This window comes from Dipodomys ordii, unplaced genomic scaffold (assembly GCF_000151885.1).
Source record: "Dipodomys ordii isolate 6190 unplaced genomic scaffold, Dord_2.0 Scaffold20, whole genome shotgun sequence".
In the NCBI taxonomy this organism is placed as follows: domain Eukaryota; kingdom Metazoa; phylum Chordata; class Mammalia; order Rodentia; family Heteromyidae; genus Dipodomys; species Dipodomys ordii.
Genome location: NW_012267236.1, coordinates 7,678,699 through 7,702,071, shown reverse-complemented (window position 1 = coordinate 7,702,071; position 23,373 = coordinate 7,678,699). Strand labels below are relative to the sequence as shown.

General features: G+C 42.8%; 2 protein-coding genes across 6 annotated transcripts in view; both read left to right on the top strand.

Moving 5' to 3' along the window:
- The first annotated feature begins 1,212 nt into the window (after nt 1–1,212).
- On the top strand, nt 1,213–17,323 carry LOC105983584 (chromosome unknown open reading frame, human C2orf16). Its single transcript, XM_013013530.1, has 2 exons — nt 1,213–1,241; nt 2,086–17,323. The coding sequence occupies exons 1-2, from the start codon at nt 1,213–1,215 to the stop codon at nt 17,321–17,323; spliced, it is 15,267 nt and encodes a 5,088-aa protein (XP_012868984.1).
- Nucleotides 17,324–17,835: 512 nt separating this feature from the next.
- Znf512 (zinc finger protein 512) overlaps nt 17,836–23,373 on the top strand; it is a 40,546-nt gene continuing 35,008 nt past the window's right edge. For 4 of the 5 annotated variants that reach the window (XM_013013752.1, XM_013013750.1, XM_013013751.1 and 1 more), the window contains exons 1-2: nt 17,836–17,953; nt 18,532–18,590. In XM_013013752.1, the coding sequence (XP_012869206.1) occupies nt 17,924–17,953; nt 18,532–18,590 (89 nt within the window). In that variant the 5' untranslated portion in view covers nt 17,836–17,923. The remainder of the gene's footprint in view (nt 17,954–18,531; nt 18,591–23,373) is intronic. The other variant, XM_013013753.1, reaches the window with a different exon arrangement.

Sequence of the window (23,373 nt, the reverse complement as noted above, 5' to 3'; positions counted from 1 at the left end):
GCCCAAGGAGGAAAATCCATGAGACTCTAAGCTCCAATTAAGCATCTAAGCTCCAATTAAGCACCAAAATGCCAGAAGTGGAGCTGTGGCTAAGTAGTAGAGCACTAGCCTTGAGCAAAAAAGTTCAGGGGCAGCACCCAGGCTCTGAGTTCAAGCTCCAGTACAGGTTCAAATCTCTAACCTAGAACATAATCTGATTTTCTCTGGAAAGATTTTTTAACTTAAAAATAAAATTTAAAAAGCCTCCTTGATTTTCTTTTTGCTTTTTGTCTCTCTAGACTTCAAAGCAACATAAACAGAGAAAGATCCAGAAAGACATAGGTAAGAAAGATCTCCTTGTTTATTCTTCAGTTCAAGCCTAATGATAGATTAACTTGGACTCTCTAGAAGATTCTGCCTTGAATGGCAGGTAGAAAGAGGTTGAAAACGAGCTGTTATTGGAGAGTGTGCCTTTCCCTTCTAACACTTCGCTTCCAGGGAAATGAAAACAGCTCCATCATTCTATCATGGTGTCTTTCCTCATGCTTCTTTTTTAAATCTATGTTTATGCAAAGCCCAATAGATGGAGAAGAAACTTGATGAGACAGGAGAATGAGAGTTTAGTGAGGGAAGTTTCAGTATCATTATTTCCCTACCATAGATGCTGGATAAACTTTTTTGAAAGAAAAATGTGTACCAGGAACTCTCTTTTCCCTACTCCAAGCTCCTATTCCCATGATTGTTTCTGCTCTTTTCAATGTCTGACCCATATAGAAGAAGTATAATATTTTTTAAACACTTTTTTCAACTTGAGACCAGACCTCATTTGCTTTATGATCTTGGAGTTGACTTCATGTGTGTTTCCTTGTTTGCAGAATAAGGGGTAGGGTTTGGTTGTCGTCGTCGTTGTTTGTGCCAGTCCTGGGGCTTGAACTCAGGGCCTGGGTGCTGTCCACGAGCTTTTGTGTTCAAGGCTAGCACTGTGATACTTAAGTTACACCTCCACTTCTGGCTTTTTGGTATTTAATTGGAGATGAGTCTTATAGACTTTCCTGCTGGACTGGTTTCAAACTGCACTCCTCCGATCTCAGCCTTCTGAGTAGCTAGGATTACAGGCCACCAGCACACAGCAGAATGAGGGGTTTATATTAGATGATGTCAATAATCATGATGCTAACATGATGCTAATCATGATGCCTATTCCCAGTTCCACAGTTGGAAGAAAACCCCAGAATGGATTCCATGGATGCTAACGTAGTCTTGTGAGTAGTCTGTTTAAAAACTGCCCTACTAAACTATCCTACTTGTAAAAGTTAAGAGTTCTTAACAAAGCTGATCCTTACTGTTTTCATTGTGCTATTTATCTCTTTTCTAACTTAAATCTCTCTTTTTATTGTTTTGTTTGCTGGTACTTAAACACTTGAATCACACTGACATACCTGCTGCTGTATCCAGTGTTTCAGGAGTCCCTGTGGGCTGGACCCAGGAATATATACTCTGGTCAATAGACAGGAGTCTCCGACAGATCTTCCAACATCTGGAAAATGCAAGGTCAGGCAACATCATTTCTGGAGATGGGATGGGAGATTAGAACACTGAAGAGGGAGGAAGGAAGCAAGGATTAAAGGAGGAAGGCAGGGGCTGGGGAGGTGGTTCAGTGGTAGAGTGCTTGCCTTGCATGCATGAGGCCCTGGGTTCGATTCCCCAGCACCACATAAGCAAAATGAAAAAAAGCTGGAAGTGGTGCTGTGGCTCAAGTGGTAGAGTGCTAGCCTTGAGCTGAAGAGCTGAGGGACAGCTCCCAGGCCCAGAGTTCAGGCCCCACGACCGGACCCCCCGCCCAAGAAAAAGGAGGAAGGCAAAGGGGAAAAGGTAATTTTTGGCAGTTCTGGGTTGAAACTGGTAAAAGGATCATTTCTGAGTAAAATGGGAATATTTTTCTCCCTTTGGGAGAGTAGGGGGAAGTCATTTTTCTTTCCCAACTCTCCCTCACACCCAAAAATTTGAAGTAGCCACTTTTTTATACACACACACACACACACACACACACACACACACACACACACATTCTGACTCCAAATGAAAGCCTTTCTCTTTATTTCTTAGATCAAGTCTTATGGAACAGCCTTTGCCTGAATTCCAGGATATGATTTCTTCCTCCTCCTCTACCTCCTCCTCTTCTTCCTCTGTTTTTGTGGCTCAGGAGGATGTTCTACCTTGTTGTTACTGTGAGAAGGCCAAATGTTCTACCAGCCACAGCCTCTCCTCTGGATCATCAAGCAAAAGCTCCAGCCTGTCTTGTCTTCCTGTCTTTTCAGAAGGAACAACTTGGCAATTCCCGAGCAAAAATTTACCCGTTTCACCTCAAAACCAACCATCTGCATTCAGGAACCAAGGCACATCCCTGTCTCCCTTTCAGTGGAAAGAGCCAAAGAAATCAGAACTTTTTCAGAATTTGGCAGCTCTTTCATCCTTCCACCCTCAAAACTCTTTCATTAACTCTATTCTCAATCCCCTAAATCTCTGCAAACAAGAAGAGAAGACAAAAGATAAGAGAAAAAGAAGGCGTCGTTTGGTCAAAGATCATGGGCTAAATTGTGTTTCAAGTGAAAGACCACAGTTCCCAGAGTGGGCTCCAATCCAGCTCTCTTCGTTGGTCAGAGGGGAGCTAGAAGGACATGTGTCTTGGAAGGCTTATACTTTACAGGAACAAAGAGTGCCTCTGACTGTGAAGGAATCGTGGGCAACGACTGATTGTTTAGTCCCAGAATCAGAGAACTCTCAAGTCCAATTGTCTATACCGATTGGTCAAAGCACTAAACAAAATGCCAACAATAAATCGTCAGACTTTCCACCATTTCAATTCCATGTGAACACTGAGGTGGACCCTGAATTAAATAGGGCAGAAACAAAAAATATACAGTCACATATCTCAAGTAAGCAGTTACAATCTGGAGATGACCCCCAAATCCTTGGATGCAAGCCCTTAATTATGTCAGTGGACATTCCACCTCTAAGAAGTTTAGGAGAAGAGACCACCTTACTAAAGAAAGACCCAAAACATGTGCTAGAGATTAGTATCAGGCAGAGGGTGGCTGGTTTTCCCGAAAAAAGGATCCAACAGCATAAGGCACAAGTGACTAATGTGGAGCTGACTCCAAGACTACCTCATCAAGACAGCATAAAGGTAACTCCATTGGAATTGCTTCAGGTCATGGACTCAATGGGAATGATTCCCGAAACACATTCAGAAGTGATAGAATCTGCGAGTTTGTTCCCAAAGCCATCAAATCAAGTGGAAAGTATGGAAACAATGAGTGTAACACCCAAACCACTAGAGCAAGTAACTGAATCAGTGAAGTTAACCCCATGTCTTCGACATCAAGTTTCAGAATCAAAGATGACAGCCTCAAGACTGAATCAAGCCACAGATAATGTGAGGGTAACTCCTGTAGCATTGCTTCAAGTCATGGATTCTATGGGGATGATGAGCAAATCACATCAACATATCGTAGAGCCAGTAGGAATGACCCCAAGGTCACAACATCAAGTCATGGAGTCAGCGAAGATGGACACAATATTGGATTGTCAAGCTATAAAACCAGGAAAGATGAGCGCAAAGCCACAACATACAGTTATGAAAACTGTGGGTATGATCCCAGGGCCACAGCATAAATGCATGCATTCAGAGAGTATGACCCCCGGGCCACAGAATCAAGCCATGGAACAAGCAAAGATTACTTCAAGAATACATCAAAACACAGAATCACTGGAAATGATGTCAACACCACAAGTCACGGATCACACGAAAATAACTCCAGTGGCACTATTACAAGCCATGGATTTCATGGGAATAATTCCACCAGAACAGCCACGTGTTATAGAATCTGAGGCTTTGACTTCAGGTTCACAATTTCAAACTGAAAATCTGACCCCTAAGCCACCATCTCTACCAGAGAATTTGACTACTTCTAGTTCTACCTCACTTGGAATTATAAAATCTGTGAGTTTGCCTCCAAAGGCATCACCTAAAATCAAGGAGTCAGCAGGACTGTTTCTAACACGACATCAGTCTATACATTCTCTAAAGGTAACCCCAGTAGTACTCAAGTTGCCCACAGGACCACAGTCACTAGTTGTAGAATCTGATGGTTTGACTCCACAGCCAATATCTCCTATCAAGAAATCTCCAGAACTGACTTCTGGGTTATATGCTCAAATGCAGGACTCAGTAAGGATGACTACACAATTTCAAGGTTCAGAACCTGTATCATTAACCTCAGGACTGTCTCATCAGGTCATGGGTCCTTCAAATCTGACCCCATGGCATCAAACAGTAGAATATTCAGTGATGAGTCCAAGACAGAGCCATAAAGTGACAGAAACTATGGAGCTGGCCTCTGACACTTGTCTACAAATGGAGAAATCTGAATTAGTACAGTCACCTCCTCAAATAATGCAATATTTAGGGATATTTCCAGGGTCACCAGGCCAAAGTACAGAATCTATTGAAATAAGCCAAAAACTACCACATCAAGTCAAAAAATCTTCAGTAATGGTGAAGCTTAACCAAGAGCCGTGTCTACAAGAAGTAATGGATTCCATAAAGGTATCCCAAGAGTTGCAAAATGTAAAGCCCGAGAGCATGATCCTAGGGGCAGGATTACAAAGTATGAAATCTGTAGATATGACCAGAGATGATGTCCCTCCAATGGTAGACTATGGACAGACAATCCCAGCTATGAAACCTATAGACTCAGCCCCAGAATGTCAATGGCAGAGTGTAAAATCTGCTGACTTAGTGCCAGCATTACTGTCACAGAGTAGGAAATCTACAGGTTTGATCCCCAATTCACAGTTCCAAGGTACAGAATATGTTCCTTTGGCACAACCCCTAGAGTTTCAAGAAACTAAAACTGGATATCAAGAAGCAAAAACAAAGTTGACCTCTGACATTTGTCATCAAGTGGAAAAACCTGTTGGGTTTACGTCATCATCTTTAGGAAATGCCCCAGGACCATTGAGCCAAACTTCAGCATCTATAGAGATGAGCTCAATGCCATTTCATGACACTCTTAAATCTAGGAGCCATGTTGTAGGAGAGGTGAAAGGGACCCTAGAATTACAACACCAAATGGAATCTCTATCTTTGCTATGTGGATCAGAAAAGAAAACTGTAAAATCAGAAGTATTGACCCCAAATCCAAAGCCCAATGGTGGGAAAGCCATTCATCTGAATGTAGAGCCACATTCAGAAGCCACTAAGTTGTCAAAGATGCCACTAAATTCCGAATATGAAGACACAGAAACAGTGAGGTTGACATTGCCTCAAGATGATAAGATCCAAAAGTCTATCCCAGAACCATATTCAAAAATAAAATCTCTGGATTTGACTCTAGGACCTGGGATACAAGAAGAGAAGACAGATTCATCTCCATTAGTGATAGGTTCTACAAAATTATCTGCTGAACCAAAACTACACGTTAAAGGCTTGATTCTCAGGCCACAGCTCCAGGGAGCAAAGTGTAGACAAATGGATCCAGAGTCACAGTTGCAAGACGGGCAAAGTGTGAATTTAATCCGTCCATCAGCTACAGCAGTGGTAGAATCTGAGAAGCCAAAACCTGACCTAATGCTACAAGATATGGCACTAGAGGAATTGTCTGAGGGGACACAGCTCCAAAATGTGAAATCTGTGGATTTAAATCTAGGTTCAGGACAGCCAAATGTCAAATCTTTCGGATCAGTTGCGGGGCCACAGTTGCAAAGTGTAAGATTTTCAAAGTTATCTCAAGAGCCGCTTCTTCAAAGAAAAAAACTTGCACATTTAATCTCAGGACCACCACATTTTGGAATAAAATCTGTTGAAATGATGCCAGGTTCCCCAGAGCAAGAAATCAAATTGCCAGATTTTATCCCAAGGCAAAAGCATCAAACTGTCAAATCCGTTCAGTTTAATCCAGAACCCCAATCTCAAAGAGTGAAAACTGCAGAACTAAACACTAGACCACACTTGCAAAATGTCAGATTTTCTGATTTGATCCCAGATCCAAAGTATCAAAGTTCCCAACAGATACAGCTGGGAGAAGGAATCCCACTTCAGGATATAAAGTCTGTAGAGTGTATATCAGAATCATTTTTGCAGTTAAGCCAAGGACCACAGATTGAAGATATGAAGTCTGTTCTGTCTACTGAAGGATTCCAATTTCACAGTCTGGAGTCTATGTTGTGCTCAGAACTACAATCTGAAGATTTGAAATCTGAGGAAGTCAATTTAAGGCTATGGCAACAAGATGTCAATTTTCCTGGCTTGACTTTAGGGCCAAAGCTTCAAGGTGTCAAATTTGGAGATCAAATCCCAGGATCGATGTTTTATGATAGGAATTTTGCAGAGGAGACTGCAGAGTTAGGACTTCATGACCCCAAATTATTAGCAAGAATGTCTCCAGGGCTTCAAGATACGAAACAGGTGGGGCTTACCACAGGACCATGTCTACGAGATGTCAAATTTTTTGACTTAACACCAGGAATTCAACCTCAATGTGTGAAATCTTCAGAGTTAAACTCAAGGCCACAGTTAAAATGCAAAAAACAGTTGGAGTTGTCCTCACAGTCAGAGAGGCAAGAGGTTAAGCCAGGGTTGTTAGTACCAGAGCCACTGTTTCAAGATGTAAAACATGCAACAGTGAACCATATGCCAAGCTCTGAAGGTGAAATTTCCTGTGAATTAGTCTCAGAGACACAGATTCTAAATGGAGAATCTATAGCATTAACTCCTGGGAGACAGTCACTAAGTGTAAACCATTCTGCACTGACTACAAGACTGCAGTCACAAGGTAAAAAGTCTTCTGAATTGGTCCAAGGACCACAGTTGGAAGACATAAAATCTAGGGAGCAGACACCAATCTCAGAATTGCAAAATTTAAAATATAAATCGATCTCGGAGCTACAGCAAGAGGAAGATCTGAAACATACAGAGTTCAACTCATTGTTACATTTGGGAGTTCTGAAATCCATACCAGAGCTGAGAGAAGTCAAATCTATGGCGTTAACTCCAGGGCTACAAGTAGAAGCTATGAACCCTAAAGAACTGACCCTGAGCTCAGAGTTCAAAGGTTTAAAGTCTGAGTTTCTGCCTTCAGGATCAAAGCTGGAAGATATAAAATCTAACATCTTAATTCCGAAGCCATGTTTACAGGGCATGAAATCTACAGATACAAACCCAATTTCTCAACTGCTGGAGAGTGTAAAATCTGTGGAGAGAAAAGATTTCAAATCTGTGGAATTTACTCATGATCGCAAGCTTGAAGATGTGAATTCTGTGAAGTTGATTCCAGGTTCAAGACTTGAAGATTTGAAAACTGGGGAGTTGGTCTCAGATCCACAGGTTCAAAGTGAGAAAGCTATGAAGTTGCAACTTGGGCCAAACAGGCAAGATCAGAATTCTATAGCCTTTGCACCAGAGTCATTAATTCAGCTTCCAAGTATGACATCTGACAAACTGATTTCAGAACCACAAACCCAGGATATAAAACTTGAAGAGATTAGCCAATGTTTTAAGCAGCAAACTTTAAAATCTGCAGAGAAGATTCAAAACCAGCAGCTACAAAGCTTCATAGTTGTGAAGTTTAACCCAAGGATAAAGAAGCAGGTACTAAGGTCTGTGAATATAATCAGGAGAAATGGGTTTCATGGAATAAAGCCTGTAGATTTAACACCAGAGCAACAGTTCCAGGGAATGACACCTGTGGATTTAGCTCTTGGGCCTGGAAAGGATGGTCCAATATCTGCAAACCCACCAGAGTGGTTTGTGAATGTAGACCAATTGAAGAGAGGGTCTGAATCTTTGAAGGTAATTACAGAGCCTAAATCCAAGGCTATAAAATCTGTAGACCTCAACTCCAAGGTACAGTGGTGTAAAGATATGCAATCATTTAAAATGGCTCCGAAACCAGTTACTCAAGGTATTACAGCTGAAGAGTTCAAATGTGAACCACAGTGGCAAAATACAAACCCATTCAAGGTGAGCCCCGGGCCACAGCTACACCAGGTGAAACCCTGGGAATGGACTTTGAAGCCACCATTTCAAGGCATAAAAACTGTGGGAATAAGCAAAGATCCACAACTTGGAAGTATGACATCTATTCAGTGGATTCCAGGTCCTGAATTCCAAGGTGTAAAATCTGCAGGGTTAAATCTTGGGTCACAATCTCAGGGTGTCAAACCTTCAGAATTGAAGCCATCCATACACTTGGGAGATGCAAAGTCCTGTCTGTTGACTCTAGGCTCAAAACCCCAAGGAGAAAAATCTGTGTTTAGTCTTGGGCTACAGTTGCAGTGTGAGAAAGCCCCCAAATTGCCTGTAGGATTAGAGCTACAAAGAAGGAAAGTTTCTGCTTCAGCCTCAGAGCCACAGCTTGGAGGTATGGAAACTGTGGAGTTAAACAAAAAGCCATGGCTTGGAAGTATGGGATCTATTCAGCAGATGCCAAAACCCGAATTCCAAGTTACAAAATCTATGCTAAATCTTGGATCACAATTTCAAGAGTTGAAACCTTCAGTAAAGTTGAGAGATAAAAAGACAGCAGAGTTGATTCCAATGCCAAAGCTTCAGGGCATACAACCTTCAGCACTACTCCAGGAACATCAGCCGCAAGGGTTCATACCTATTGATTCGAAATCTGGGGTACAGTGGCGGAGCATAAAATCAGGTGACTCAATTTCTAGGTCAAAACTTAGTGATTTAAAGCCAGTGACATTCAAACCTGGTCTTCATTTACAACATATGAAATCTGAGTTGACCCCAGAAATACAGCTACAAAAAGTAAAGCCCTCCGAGTCATCCATAGGAACCCAGTTTCAAGATGGAGAGTCTCCAGCGTTTATACAAGATACTCAGCTTCCAGAAATGAAGTCCAAGATGTTAAGCCAAGGACTACAATTACAAAGTGATAAAATTGTAGCGCTAAACTCCCTACTTCATTTGAAAAGTATAAAATTGTCTGAGTTGGCTAGCCAGGAAAAGCTTCAAGGCATGAAATCTGAGGAACTCAACTCTGAGTCCCCATGGCAAAGTATGAAATGTTCTCAGTTGCCACCTAAGACAAATTCCCAACATATAAAATTTACCTTAAGCCCTAGGTCACAGATGAAGGAAGAGACATTTTCTGATTTGACAATGGGGACCAAGATTCAAGACAGCAAATCTACAGGCTTCGAACCTGGGTCACAGTTGCAAGGAATAAAATCTTCCAAGTCAATACTGAAGACACAACTTCAAGATGTGAACTTGGTAGAATTAGAATCAGGCCCACAGTTACAAGATGTGAAATCTTCTACAATGATCCCAGGTATAAAAGTTCAAGATGTAAAAGGTATTAATTTCAGTTTTGAGTCATCGGGTATGAAATCTGAAGCAATTCCATGGGAAAAGTTTCAAGATGTGCAATCTGTAGACGTCAAGTCAGATCCAAAGCTACAAGGTGAGAAGCCTGATTTAACCCTGGGAGAAGAGTTCTCAGGTGTGAAAACTGTAGGACTGAATTTAGACCTACAATTACAAGACAGAAGCCCTACTGAGCTGCTCATGAGTATAAAATTTCAAGGTGCAAAACCAATGGAGTTTAGTTCTGGACAATGCTTTAAAAGTGTGAAATCTTCTGAGATGATCACAGGAACAAAATTTCAAGGTGTGAATTCAGTGGACTTCAATTCTGCCACACAGATACAAGGTGAAAAATCTTCTGAGTTGATTCAAGGAATAAAGTTTCAAAATGGGAAATCTGTAGAGGCCAAAGATTGTCTAAAGTTACAAAATGTGACCTCTGACTTAATACCAGATCAGGAAGCAATGAAGTACAACTCAGGCAATCAGTTGCAAGGTACAAAAGATTCTAAGTTGATCCTGGGGACAAAGTTTCAAGATGTAAAACCTGTGCAGGTCAGTTCTGAGCCACACCTGGAATGTGTAAAATCTTCTCACATGATTCCAGGAACAAAGCTTCAAAAAGATCAATCTGTGGGGTTCATGCCTCAGACACTGTGGCAAGATGTGGAGTCTTTTCAATTGACTTTAAGTAAGGTACAATCCAGGAGACCATTTCAGGTCAACTCAGCCCCTCAGCTACAAAATAGGAACTTATTTATGGTGACACCAGAGATACAACTTCAAGACATGAAATCCATGGAATTCAACCCTGAGGAAAAGTTGCAAGGTGTAAAATCTAAGTCCATAAGCCTTCAAATGGTGAACAATACAGGAGTCAACCATGACTCCAAATTGCAGGTTGCAAAACTCTCTCATAGTATGAGACCTTCTCAATTCAATGCTGGGAATCAGCGTCAAGATGAGAAATCTCATAAATCAAGTCAATGGCCACAGTTTCAAGGAGTAAACTTCATGGTGTTTAATCCGGAGTCACATTTGCAGCATATAAAGTCTTCAGAATTATGCACAGGAACCAAGTTTCAAGATGTGAAATCTATGAAATTCAATTCAGAACAGTTGCAAGAAGTGAAAATTTCCCTGGGAACGGAGTTTCCAGGTACAAAATCATTAGAGCCCCAGCTGCAAGGGATAAAACCTTTTGAGCTGTGCATAGAGACCACGCTTCCAGATGCACAACCTCTGGAATTAAAGCATGAGCCTGAATTGCAAAGTGGAAAATTCTCTGAACTTAATCCAGGGCCATGGGTTCAGCATAAAAACTTGACAGCACAATTACAAGGCATAAACTCTTCTGAGCTGAAACCTGGGCCAGAGCTTGAAGATATGAAATCTAAGATGTTCTACTTTGGACCACATTTGCAAAGTGCGAATTCATCTACATGCATTTCAGGGCCCAAACCACCATATATTGATTTGAATGGATATAATCCACATTTTCAAGGTGTAAACTCTCCTGCATGCCTTACAGGGACAAAACCTCAATGTGTAAATGCTATTGGGTGCAACCCTGGGTTACCTTTGCAAAGTGCAAGTTCTTCTGCGTGCACTTCAGGGCCCAAATCTCAGTGTGTCAATTCTATGGGGTGTGACCCTAAGCCACATTTTCAATATGCAGATTCTTCTACATGCTTTCCAGGGCCAAAGTCTCCGTGTGTTGGGCCTACTGGCTGTAACACTGGTCCATTAAAATTTCCTATATCCATTCCAGGGCAACAATTTCAGTGTATAAACTCTATTGAATGCAACCCTGAGCCACATTTGCAAGGTGTGAATTCTGCATACATTCCAGAGCCAAAACCTCAGTGTGTAAACTCTACTGGTTGCAACCCTGGGTCACATTTGCAAGGTGCATATTCTTCTGTATGCATTCCAGGGTCACAGCTTCAGTGTGTAACCTCTATTCAGTGCAACCCTGGACTACATTTGCAAGATGTTAAACTATCTGAATCACCTGAAATCTCAAAATTTCAATGTATAAAACCTGAGTTCAATCTAGAGACCGAAATCGAAAGTGAGACATGTGTGAGAGTCAATTTTGGATCACATTTGCAAAATGTGAATTCTGAATTGACTCCAGGATCAAAGTTTCTAGGTGTAGCACCCACGGAATGCAACCCAGGGTCACAAGCGCAGTGTATGAATTCTTCTAAATTGAATCCAAGGACTAAATCACATTTTATAAATTCCACAGAATGCAAACTTGGGACATACCTGCAAGGTACAAAAGCTTCTGAAGGTACTTCAGGGAAAAAACTTCAAGGTATGAGATTTTCTGAGTTTCACATAAGGCCAGAAGTTCAAGATACAGAATCCAATGTGTTCCACTCTGTGCAACATTTACAAGACATACAGTATGAATTGACTCCAAGGACAGAGTGTCAAGGTATAATATCAACCAAGGTCAATTTTGGTCCACAGTTTCAAGGTATGAATTCTTCTGAGTTGAATTCAGAGTTAAAATACCAGCGCATAAATTCTGAAAAGTGCAGTCCTGGGCCACAAGTGCAAAACATGAAGCCTTCTCACTTGAACTATGGTTCAGAATCTCAAAGTACAAAATATGTTCTGTTCAATTCTGGCCCATACATGCAAGCTGCAAAATTTGAGTTAACACCTGGGACAAAGTATCAAGGAGCCCAGTTTTTGGAGAACCAACTTGGGTCACAGAAGCAAGCTGAAAAATGTATGTTCACTCTGGGGCCTCAGTCAAGTGATCAGAAATCTGTGGTATTTTTACCAGAGCCACTGCTTAAAGATGAAACGTCTGTGGATATGAGCAAACAGCCACTAACTGCTATGAATTTGACGTCTGGCTCTGAGCAACAGGACTTGAAATATAAAATGTTTCCACTAAAGCCATGTTGTCAGAAAGTGACACCTATAGCATTAAAAACACAGACACATCCACAAGTTATTAATTCTGAGAAGGTGTCCTCTCACCTCACACAACAAAATGTGGTTTTTGTACCAGAGTCATGTTTGCAGGATGTGAAAACTTCGGAGTTGAAACCTGGGCCACCTCAAAGTATGAGTTCTTTAAGGTTGACACCATACTTCAGATCACATTGTGTCAAATCTATGGTCTTTGCACCAAAGTCATGTTTTCAGGATGTAAAACCTGAGGAGCTAAAGCTAGGGTCCCAACAGCAAGGCATGAATTGCCAGGAGTTCACTTCAGGATGGCAAGATGTGAAACCAGTGACATTAGGACCAACGTCAACTAGGATGTTCTTACAAGGACCCAAACTGACCAGTGTCAAATTTTCAAATATGTCTCCAGAGTCACAGCCACAAGGTATGAAACTTTTCACGTTTACTTCACAGCCAAAGTTGCAAGGTGTAAAACACGTGAAATTGTCTTCAGTGTCTTTGCAACCAACTGTGAAGTCTATGACGTTACCACCAAAGTTACTGCCTCAAAAAATGAAATCTGGGGCCAGAACTCCAAAAGCAAGTGATCAAACCACAGAATCCTCTGAAATCCCTAGATCATGGCCTCTATTTGTAGGACACACAGAGACAATCCCAAAGCCCAGGTACCAAGTCCTTCAGTATAGTAGTTTGAATTCAATACCAATTTATCAAGCCCCAGATATGACACAAACATTGGCAGATAAAGTTCCAGAAACACTGAAGAAAACTGCGGGGTTGACCCCATTGACAACATGTAAAGGCACAGAATCTTCAGGAATACCTCTGAAACTAGATGTTCAAGTACCAGAATTTATTGTCATGACATCAAGGTTAGGACATCAAGTTTCTGAACCTCTATTGACTTGTGAGAAACCTATGAAATTAACCTCTAAGTCACAGCATCATGTGGGATCTTCAGGAGTAGCATTAGGGTTAAGACATCAATGCCTGGAATCTTTAAGTGTGACCTCTAAGCTGCAAACGGAGGAATCTTTCAAGTTGCACTCAAAGCAAACAAATCAAACTGTAGGACATAGAGAATCTGTAGAACTCAGCTCTAAGACATGGCAGCAAGAAAATGTATCTGTTAGACTAAAACCACCACAGAATCAAAGTATGAAAAATTCAGAAACAGCCCTAGCAGGACCACTGGGTCAAGTTATAAAATGTATGAGAATCAATTCAAAGCCACTAGATCAAGTCACAGCAAGGGCACAGCTTCAAGTAGGTTGCTCAGTAGAGGTCACCCCAGTAGCTCCTTCTGTGAAAGTGATTCCTGGGCCACGACTTCAAGTTGTGAAGTCTGTGACACTACCAAGGCCAACCCTGCAGAAGGCAGAATATGTTAAGTTCATTCCAAAACCACAAGAGGTGACACCTTCAGAGTTTGCTTCAGGTCTTAGGTTACAAAATGTGAAATCGAAGGAATTCATCACGGAGCCAACACACCAAATTTTGGAAGCGATGGCACTGACAGGATGTCAAATAATAAAGACTGTGTTAATCCCAGGACCACTGCCTCAGATTGTAAAATCAGAGGAATTAGCACCAAGACCAATTCCTCAGGTAGTAGAAACGACAAGAGCTGCCATAGGATCCGGGAATGAAGTAATGGATTGTTTAAGTGGACTCCCAAAGCCACACCTTCAAAAACTGGGAAAACCTATGGAATTAACTCCAAGGCCAAATACCCAAGTGAAATCTGCAGAAATAACCTCACAGCAAACATCATATAAAGAACCTATAGTATTTATTCAGGAGCAAAGGCTTCAGGTTGTAAAATCCACAGGGACAAAAACAGAGCCTCCTAACATAATAGACGCCGAGGATCTGAACCCAGGACAGGTATGCCAGAATAACTCAGAGGAGTTAACATCAGAAGAGTTACAAGAAGGGAATTCTTTCTCTAGGATTCTACACAGCCCTTCAATTTCACTCATTTCAAGTTCTGTCCAAATCTCTGAATTAGGAAGCCTTCGGGACTTGGGGATACCGGAAGTATCCAGAGATTTGGATATGAAAAACCTTGGGATAGATATTACAACAAAGTCTTCAGCCCTTCCTTTGGCCCTTCATAATCAGCCCTTTGACAAAACAGCAAACACCATGGAAACTCTTCATCTTGAGATCTGGAAAGAAGATGTAACATCTAAGAGAACTAAGAGTAAGCATATGAATAAGTTAGAGCACTTGCTTCACAGCCATTTTCAATATCCACCACAAAGCCGGAGATCATCTGCTGAGACCTTTCAAGAAGGATCGGGGACTCAGAGAGGTTCTCTCCGTTCTTTCCTGGGCAGACAAAAGAATGTCTGGGAGAGTCATGCCTGTAGACAACGATTACCTAGGAAATATCTCTCCGGTATGTTAATGCTCGGCAATGTCTTGGGGACAACTATGGAGAGGAAGCTTTGTTCTCAAACATCTTTAGGAGAAAGAGCAACAACGAATATCTGTACATCTATTCAAAATTTATTTGGTGTTCCAGCTGAACTGATGGAATTTTCCAGGAGATGGCTAGAAAAGGGTCCAAGAATTACTTCACAGCCTTCGGTAGTCAAAAACTATATTCAGAGACATACACTATGCCATCATCCTGAGAAAAGAATGGCTTTAAGGATGTGGACACGTGGCTCCATATCTTCCATAATACGGCAATACTCAGGGAGTAGACTTGGAATAAAGAAAACAAAGTCAAAGCTCAGTGACATATCACAGGAGTTCACTCAGCACATACCTCTCTCATGTGCAAGGAGTCAGCTTCCTGTCCCAGTGAAGTCAGAATCTTCATTTGGGATATTTTATCATGGGGAAGATCCTGCTCCCATAGTTAAGGGTGAAAACTCACAGGCAAGGATTTTTGAGTCCCAACTTTCCCTCAAGACAAGTTATTTTTCCCAGACCAAGCTGGACATCTCCGAACAGTTCAATTTGCTACAAGAGCTACAGCTAAAAATTGCAGCAAAACTCTTAAGGAGTCAAATCCCTCCCAACGTGCCTCCACCTCTAGCTTCAGGTCTTGTCTTAAAGTACCCCATTTGCCTACAGTGTGGACGGTGTTCAGGATTTAATTGCTGTCATAAATTTCAGGCTGCTTTGGGGCCTTATTTGCTTATCTATCCTCAGCTCCACCTTGTGAGCACTCCTGAGGGCCGTGGTGAGATTCGGTTGCATCTCGGCTTTAGGTTGCGAACTGGGAAAAGACCGAAGTTGTCAAAATATCGTGGAAGAGACAGATCTGTCATACCAAGGAAGTCTAAATTGCCATCACAAAGGAAAGGTAAAATCTACACTCCAGCTTCCAAAAGCCCCACTCCCACCAGAGATCTCAGATCTGGATCTTCCCAGTCTCCTCCTCCTGTACAAGTCCATGTCAGGCAAAGGCAACGGGGCATGCCCAACTTAGCTGGAGAGTCAAGAGTGCGTAGGAAGAGTGAATTCCCTCCAGTTCACACCCTACTTGAGACTGACTCTGAGAGTAACCGGATTAAAAAATGGAATAGAGTAAGAACCACAAAGACCCCTGAATCAAAACATACATTAAAGAGAGACACAAAGTTCTACACCAAGAGTCCCTCAAGAGAATTACCAGCCCATTCGAGGAGGAAGATGGGAGCAGCTCAGACAAGTTCTGCTTCTTTAAAAAGACAACCTAGTTCATCTTCCCAGCCTAAGTTCCTGCAACTGATTTTTCAGGGTGTAAGGCAGGCATTTCAAACAGCACATAGAATCATAGCCTTGGTTGGACAGAAATCTGAGGACAGGACAAGGCCAGATAATTTGCATTCAGGCAAAAAGTACCATGCAAAACAAAGATCCAGGGATTATTACTTAGCAAGAGATAGCAGAAGAACTAGGAGGCGGGGTGATAAGCAAAGACCAACCACTCCAACCACTAAGCAGAAGGACATAGTGCCTTCAGGAGTGACAGATGAATGCAGATCAGCTCAACAGCTAGAAAGCGTCAACTCCTGCCAGACACTTAGATCTCTCCAACATCTTGAGCCCTCTATCCTCCAAACAGATACCACTTTCCAAACCACCTCGAACATACAGCTTTTGGGCACAGTGCAAAATGACAGCAGCAGGAGAGCAAAGAGAAACCGTGACCAAGACGAAGTCTCCAGCCAAGAGTCTAAGAACTTTCCCAGAGCAGCAGCCAGATTTCAAGCCCAAGGGACAATGGTAACCCATTCCCTTTCCAAGAGAACCTTGAAAAGTTACCTTGTAGAGAAAGACACCCAGGAGAGAGCGCCATGGGATGCCTCTCAGAGGAACCAGCTCAGCCCCTCTGAGAGAACTCTTCGCCATCTCTCTCAGAGGGGCCACGGCGTTCCCTCCGGCAGAAACCACCTCAGCCCCTCTGAGAGAACCCTCCGCAATCTGTCTGAGAGAAGACAGCGAAGTTCCTCCGAGAGGAGACGCCATAGGTCTTCTCAGCGGAGCCAGGCCAGCCCCTCTGAGAGAAGACATCGAAGTTCCTCAGGGAAGAGGCAATGGAGACGCTGGGAGCGAGGTCACTCCAGGTCTTCGAAGAGCCACTCCAATCCCCCAGAGAGGAGACGTCACCGAGTCTCAGAAAGGAGCCACCTCAGTCCCTCTGAGAGGAGATGGCCAAGTCCTTCCGACAAGAGCCATGGCAGCCTCTCTGAGAGAGGAGGACACAGCTCCTCCGGGAGATCCCATCCCAGTCCCTGGGGGCCGAGGCCCTCGCCCAGAAGCCACCGCAGTCGGGCTGAGAGGAGGACTCCTAGTCCCTCCAGGAGAAGCCGCCACAGCCACTCTGAGAGCAGTCCACCCAGTCAACCAGAGAGGAGCCAACACCGCCATGCGGAGAGGACCCATTCCAGTCCCCCGAGAGAGAGACTCAAGCACGGTTCCCCTAAGGAGAGGTCCACACATAGTTACCCAAACCTATCTCCGAGGGACACACCGAAACATCACAAAGCGTGGCAAATCTGGAGGCCCGGAACTAGCAGGTGAGGAGCGATCTGCTCCCCCAAGTCTTCACCTAACCTAGTTACCAGCTGATTCCTTTCCTTTCCCAGCTATTGCCTCCAATTCTGCACCCTCAACAATGGAAGGGCTTCCGTTTCTTTCCACTTGGAGGGAAGGGGACTGAGAATGAATGGGTCTGCGGTTTCACTAAGATGAATAAAGAGGCAATAATTGAACTCCATGTGCATCCACACGCCCATTCGTGGGGTGGGGTGAGGGTGGGCCAGGGAGGGAGACAAGGTGTCCTGCCAAGGGGGGGGACCCCAGGGAAGGAGCGTTGAGGCCGCCCCTGGGCTCCCAGCTCCTCCCCAGCCTTGTCTCGCGGGTCGGCGGCCGCGACGGAGGGGGGCGGGGTCTCACAGGACTCGGAGCCGGCGGGAGGGGGAAGGGGGCGGAGGAGAGGGTCGTCACGTGACCCTGACAGCCGCAGCCCCCCTCGGAAGCTACGAGGCGGAAGTGAGTGTGCTGAGCCGGGGGGGGGGCCAGGCGGCGCGGAGTCCACATCCGGGAAAGGCGGAGAGAGCGGAAGTGGCGTCGGTGCGGCCGGAGCCCTCGGGTGAAATTGTTAGGCGTGGAGAGGGAGTGATGTCTTCCCGGCTCGGTGCTGTCCCCGCCGTGAGTTTCTTGGTGTGACCGTTAACGATTTAGCGAGAGAGAGAAAACAACAACAAAACAAAAAACAAAACCGAGAGCGCGAGCCCCCCCCCCCCGGCCGCGGCCGCGCGGCTGCGCGCTTTGTCCCGCGCTGGAGAGTTGGTTTTATCCGAGCCCACCGTAGGCCCCACCCTTTGAGAGCAGATCCACCAGCCCCCCATTCTTTCCCCACTTTTTTTTCCCCTTCCTGTTTCCTACCTCCTGGCCTCCATTAGCTTCTATTTCCTTTGCATCCTCGGCGCCTCCCAGAGCCCTTGTCTTTCTTTTCCCCCTTCCTCTTTCTTTCCCTTTTCGAGCCTCCGTCTGGGACAGCAGCGCTTTGAGAATGGGGAAAGATGAAGGCTCTGGTCTTGCCACCTGCCTTCCCGTTGTAGGCAACTAGGACGACATACTTTTCCTAAAAAGCGTTGCTTGCTTCGCCTGAGGTAGTTGTCCCGCGAGAGCGTCCCTTGGAGGCACCCGGGGGATTCTTCTCTTTGTGGTCGGGGTTCAGGAGCCCCCCCCCCCCGCCCTCACTCGTGTGCTTGTGATTTTGCTAGACCCCGGGACCCACCTCCCTTAAGCTGCAGAGGAGCGCCAGGATCGTGGGAGCTAAGAAGTAAGTGAGGGTTTCCGAGGTCTTTTTATAATTGCTGTCGCCAGCGCTGTCGGAAAAAAAAAAATCTGCACCGTCCAATATCATAGCCACCAGCCAGCCATCCGTGGCTTTGGGACCCTTGAGATGTGGCTAGTGTCATTGAGGAACCGAATTTTAAATTTTTATTTAATTTTAATTGACTTAAATAGATAGCCACCTGTAGATAGTGGCTACTGGATTGGACAGTGCAGGTCTAAACCTATGGCGGGGAAGGGAAACCTAGCTTGCCATATATATGTGTATATATATATATACACACACACACACACATAAATATATATATATATTTATGTCTCAGGTACAAATATAGTGTATGAGTGGTAGACCTGCATTTTTTTCACACATTATACATTTAATGGAATCAGAAATAAAGATAATTTTAAAAAAATATATCAAACTACTTGGCTGCAATGACAGTTTATTCTGTGTACTGGAAATTTTTCCATGGTTGATACAAAAGAGATTCTCATTAGAAGCGCTCAGTACATGAATGCATTCATTCAGATGACACTTAACTAAATGTTTTCTTTGTGCCCATTGTCTAGTGGGTTGGGTATACAGATGTGAAAAACAGAACTAGCAATCTAAATGCAGAGGTTTTCAAGTACATCAACACACTATCGTGTAATCTTTTTTCTCCTATCTGGGCAGGGGGAATCTCACTGTAACCTAGGCTGGGCTGGAAGTTATCTTCCTTCTCTCATCTTTCTTGAGTGTTGGGATGTAGGCATTCATCATTATACCTGGCTTAGTAAATATTTTTGAGTGGGAATTTAATACTTGTCTTTGGGGAAGGGAAGTGATTGTTTGAAAGAGAATGGTTAACAGAGAAGGTGACTCAAGCACAGTTTTGAAAATCAAGAAATGAAGCAGTTAAGTCTGGGGAAAATTTTTCACAAGAGAGAACCACATTTTGAACTGGCAAAGAAGTTGATAACAAATAGTTCCATATTACTGGCACAAAGGATGGAAGGTTTGCAGAGACATCTTTTAGAAAGATTGTCAAGAGCCAGTCACAAAGAGCCTTTTATGGCATGCCAACATGTTGGAATTTTATACTGGAAGGAAACCATAGCCTTGTAATGGATGTGTTGGAAGGATGCTGGGAAACTGGTTCCAAAGCTGGTATAGTAACTGAAGAAAGAAATGGAGAATGTGTGGCCTGGAATAGTAGCAATATAGTGTAGGTTTATGGTAATAATATATAGGGAATATGCATGATGATTAGAGATGAGAGGCAAGGAGGAACAAGAATATATGTTGTTGAAAGCATTCACTGAATTGGGAAGTTCTGAATGAAGAGTAGCATTTGGAACAAATATAAATGGGTTTGGACCTTAAATGAAGAGTTGTTTTGAAATATAAATGGGTTTGGACCTTAAATGAAGAGTTGTTTTGAAATATTGAATAGAGAATCATCAATGATAAAATGCAATTGCAGATATTGTTCTCCACAGATGGGAATATTTATAAGCTCTAGGGAAGTGGTTAAAGCAATGTTTCTCAGATGTGTATTGGTTCCCTAGGAGATAATTGTTAAAAAATAGGAAGATGAATGTGCTCTCATCAATCAGAATCTGAACTGTTGGGAATTATTTGCGCACGCGTGCATGCGTGCGTGCGTGCGTGCGTGCGTGTGTGTGTGTGTGTGTGTGTGTGTGTGTGTGTGTTTTGGTCCTGGTACTGTCTCTGAGCTGCTTTTTGCTCAAGGCTATCACCTGACCACTTGAGCCATAATGCTACTGCTAGCTTTTCTGAGTAGTTTATTGGAGATAAGAATCTCACAGACTCTCCTGCACAGGCTAGCTTCAAACCTTGATCCTTAGATCTCAGCCTCTTGAGTAGCTAGGATTATAGCCGTGAGCCACCAGCACCCAGCCAAAGGAATACTTTTTTTTTTTGTCGGTGGTGGGGCTTGAACTCAGGGCCTGGGCACTATCCCTGAGCTCTTCAGATCAAGGTGAATGCTCTATCACATGGGCCACAGCGCCACTTCTGGTTTTCTGCTGGTTAATTGGAGGTTTGGCTCATGGCCTTTCCTGCCCAGGCTGCCTTTGAACCTCAATCCTTAGATCTCAGCCTCTTGAGTATCTAGGATTACAGGTGTGAGCCACCAGCACCTGGCAGGATAATTATTTTTAACTAATTTCCTAGGAGACTGAAGTTTGAGAACCAATAATTAGAAATGAGATTAGAAAAAAAAAAGAATGAAACCATGGAGAACCCCAGTCATTTAAGATTGGCAGAATTAAAACAACAAAGGATATGGAGACGAATTAAAATCCTTTTCTAAGAAACATACTCAACCTACTTCTTAATTCTTATAGAAGAATTGATTTCTTTGTTTCCATTAGAAAGAATAACATTGCCCCATTTGTAAGGACCTGGAAAAAATTATACTAAATGAAGTAAGCCAGACCCAAAGAAAAGTAGCTTGCATGGTTTCCTTCATTTGTAAGAACTAGAATATGTCTATAATATTCTTAACAGGAGATCTCAATAACCCAATTGCTTAGTGCCTATAAGATGAAGCGTATCAACATGAACTCCAAGATATGGAAACAAGAGTTTCTTATTATGTCCTATATAGAGGTATTTTTGTTTGTTTCTCTTAGTTTTCTATACCTGGTGTCTTATCTATAAGTTTGATTTGTGGAAGGGAAAGGGAATCACAGAAACAGAAGGACAAAGGATGAACTAATGCAACATTGATATTCACTTGACACAATGTTGGATATGAGCCTTACAACTTGAAGGGGAAGCAGGAGAAAATGAGTGATGGGGTAATAATGTTTAAAACCAAATGTACTCATTACCTTATGTAACTGTAACCCACCTACTCATCACCTTTTCAATAAAGATTTTTTTTTTAATGCTTATAGGTCAGAAAAGAGTTGAAAATAGGCTTAAATGTTTTCATTTTTGTGGCCAGGACCTAAGACATGCTACATGATGATGATAAATTGTCAAATCACTGGAATTATGGTAGTCATTCTATCATGCCTTTTCACATTCATTATCATTTTATGGAAGTTTGAGATTAACCTTGGTTTTAACAAATAATGAAATGCTTTGAGTTGATGGGTAGGTAGTACAACATACTTGAAAACTTTTTTTTTTTTCTGTGTCCTTTAAAAAAAGATAGTAACAGGCTGAGAAGGTGGTAGAGTGCTTGCCTTGCATGCATGAGGCCCTGAGTTCCATTCCTCAGCACCACATAAGCAGAAAAAGCTAGAAGTGGTGCTATAGCTCCAGTGGTAGAACGTTAGCCTTGAGCTGAAGAGCTGAGGGACAGCGCCCAGGCCCAGAGTTCAGGCCCCACTACCGAGTCTCTCCCCCCCCCCAATATATATATAGTTGCCCAATCAAAGGAAGGGGTAACACTTTCCAAAAAGAGTTGTATTCATTACCTGGCTTAGTAAATGGTAATCCCTCTGTGTATAACACCTCAATAATAATAAAATTATATTAAAATATTGCTGATTGTATAAACTATTGCTTTTTTAATACCGTGTTCATGCTTATTTATTAGTGGGAATATCAGTGTTTCTGAATTGTACTCTGATAATGAAATTCTCATTAGAGAGGTTCCTAAGTGGAGCATATGGGACTTGGCTCTTTAATGACCTATTGGTACTGTGAAGTCTATTTTTAGTAGCAGTTCTTTCCTTTTGGGAATGGTGGGTTTTGGATGTTAGTTCCCATTAACAAGTTTTATAGCTTTATTGAGATACAAATGAAGGACAATAGACTGCACTTATTTAAAGTATATATGCTATGATCACAGATGCATATGCATCTGTAAAACCATCACACAAGCAAAGTGACATTTTCATTTATTCCAAATGTTTTTGTGTCCTTTCCTCTCACTCCTGTCTAACCTGTTTTTTTCCCTCACTGTACAGTGGTTTCCATGTTGTAGGATTCTATATAAATTAAGTCACAGTACTTCCTTTTTTAAAAAAAGATTTCTCTCACTCAGAATAGCAATTTTGACATGAAAAGTAGTTTTTATTGCTGAGTAGAATTTAATTATGGATATACCACGATTTGTTTAGCCATCCATCTTTTTTTTTTTTTTTTTTTGTCGGTTGTGGGCCTGAACTCTGGGCCTGGGCACTGTCCCTCAGCTCTTCAGCTCAAGGTTAGCCCTCTACCACTTGAGCCACAGCACCACTTCCAGCTTTTTCTGCTTATGTGGTGCTGAAGAATTGAACCCAGGGCCTCATGCATGCAAGACAAGCACCCTACCACTGAGCCACCTTCCCAGCCCAGCCATCCATCTTGATTGGTGGATATTTGGGTTATTTTCAGTTTGGATTATTATAATAAAGCTACTGTATGAGATTCATGTACAACTTTTGTGTGGAGAAATGTTTTTATTTTGCTTGTTAAACACCTAAAGTATTTTCCATCTATATTGATAGGGTCATAAGACAGGAATATGTTCACTTTTTTTTAAAGTTGTTTTTTTTTTTTGTCAGTCATGGACTTAGACTCTGGGCCTGGGCGCTGTCCCTCAGCTCTTCTGCTCAAGGCCAGTGCTCTACCACTTGAGCTACAGTGCTGCTTCCAGTTTTCTAATGGTTTATTGGAGATAGGAATCTCACGGTCTTTCCTGCCCAGGCTGGCTTTGAACCACGATCCTCAGATCTCAGCCTCCTGAGTAGCTAGGATTACAGGCATGAGCCACCAGTCTTCTTTTATGGCCAGTCTGGGGTTTGAACTCAGGGCCTTATGCTTG

What these genes read in the sequence shown, in the direction of transcription:
- LOC105983584 (XM_013013530.1), top strand. Translation starts at nt 1,213, where the DNA reads ATGGATTCCATGGATGCTAACGTAGTCTT. An exon ending in ATGGATGCTAACGTAGTCTT is followed by an intron (nt 1,242 to 2,085) that starts GTGAGTAGTCTG and finishes TTTATTTCTTAG; the next exon opens with ATCAAGTCTTATGGAACAGC.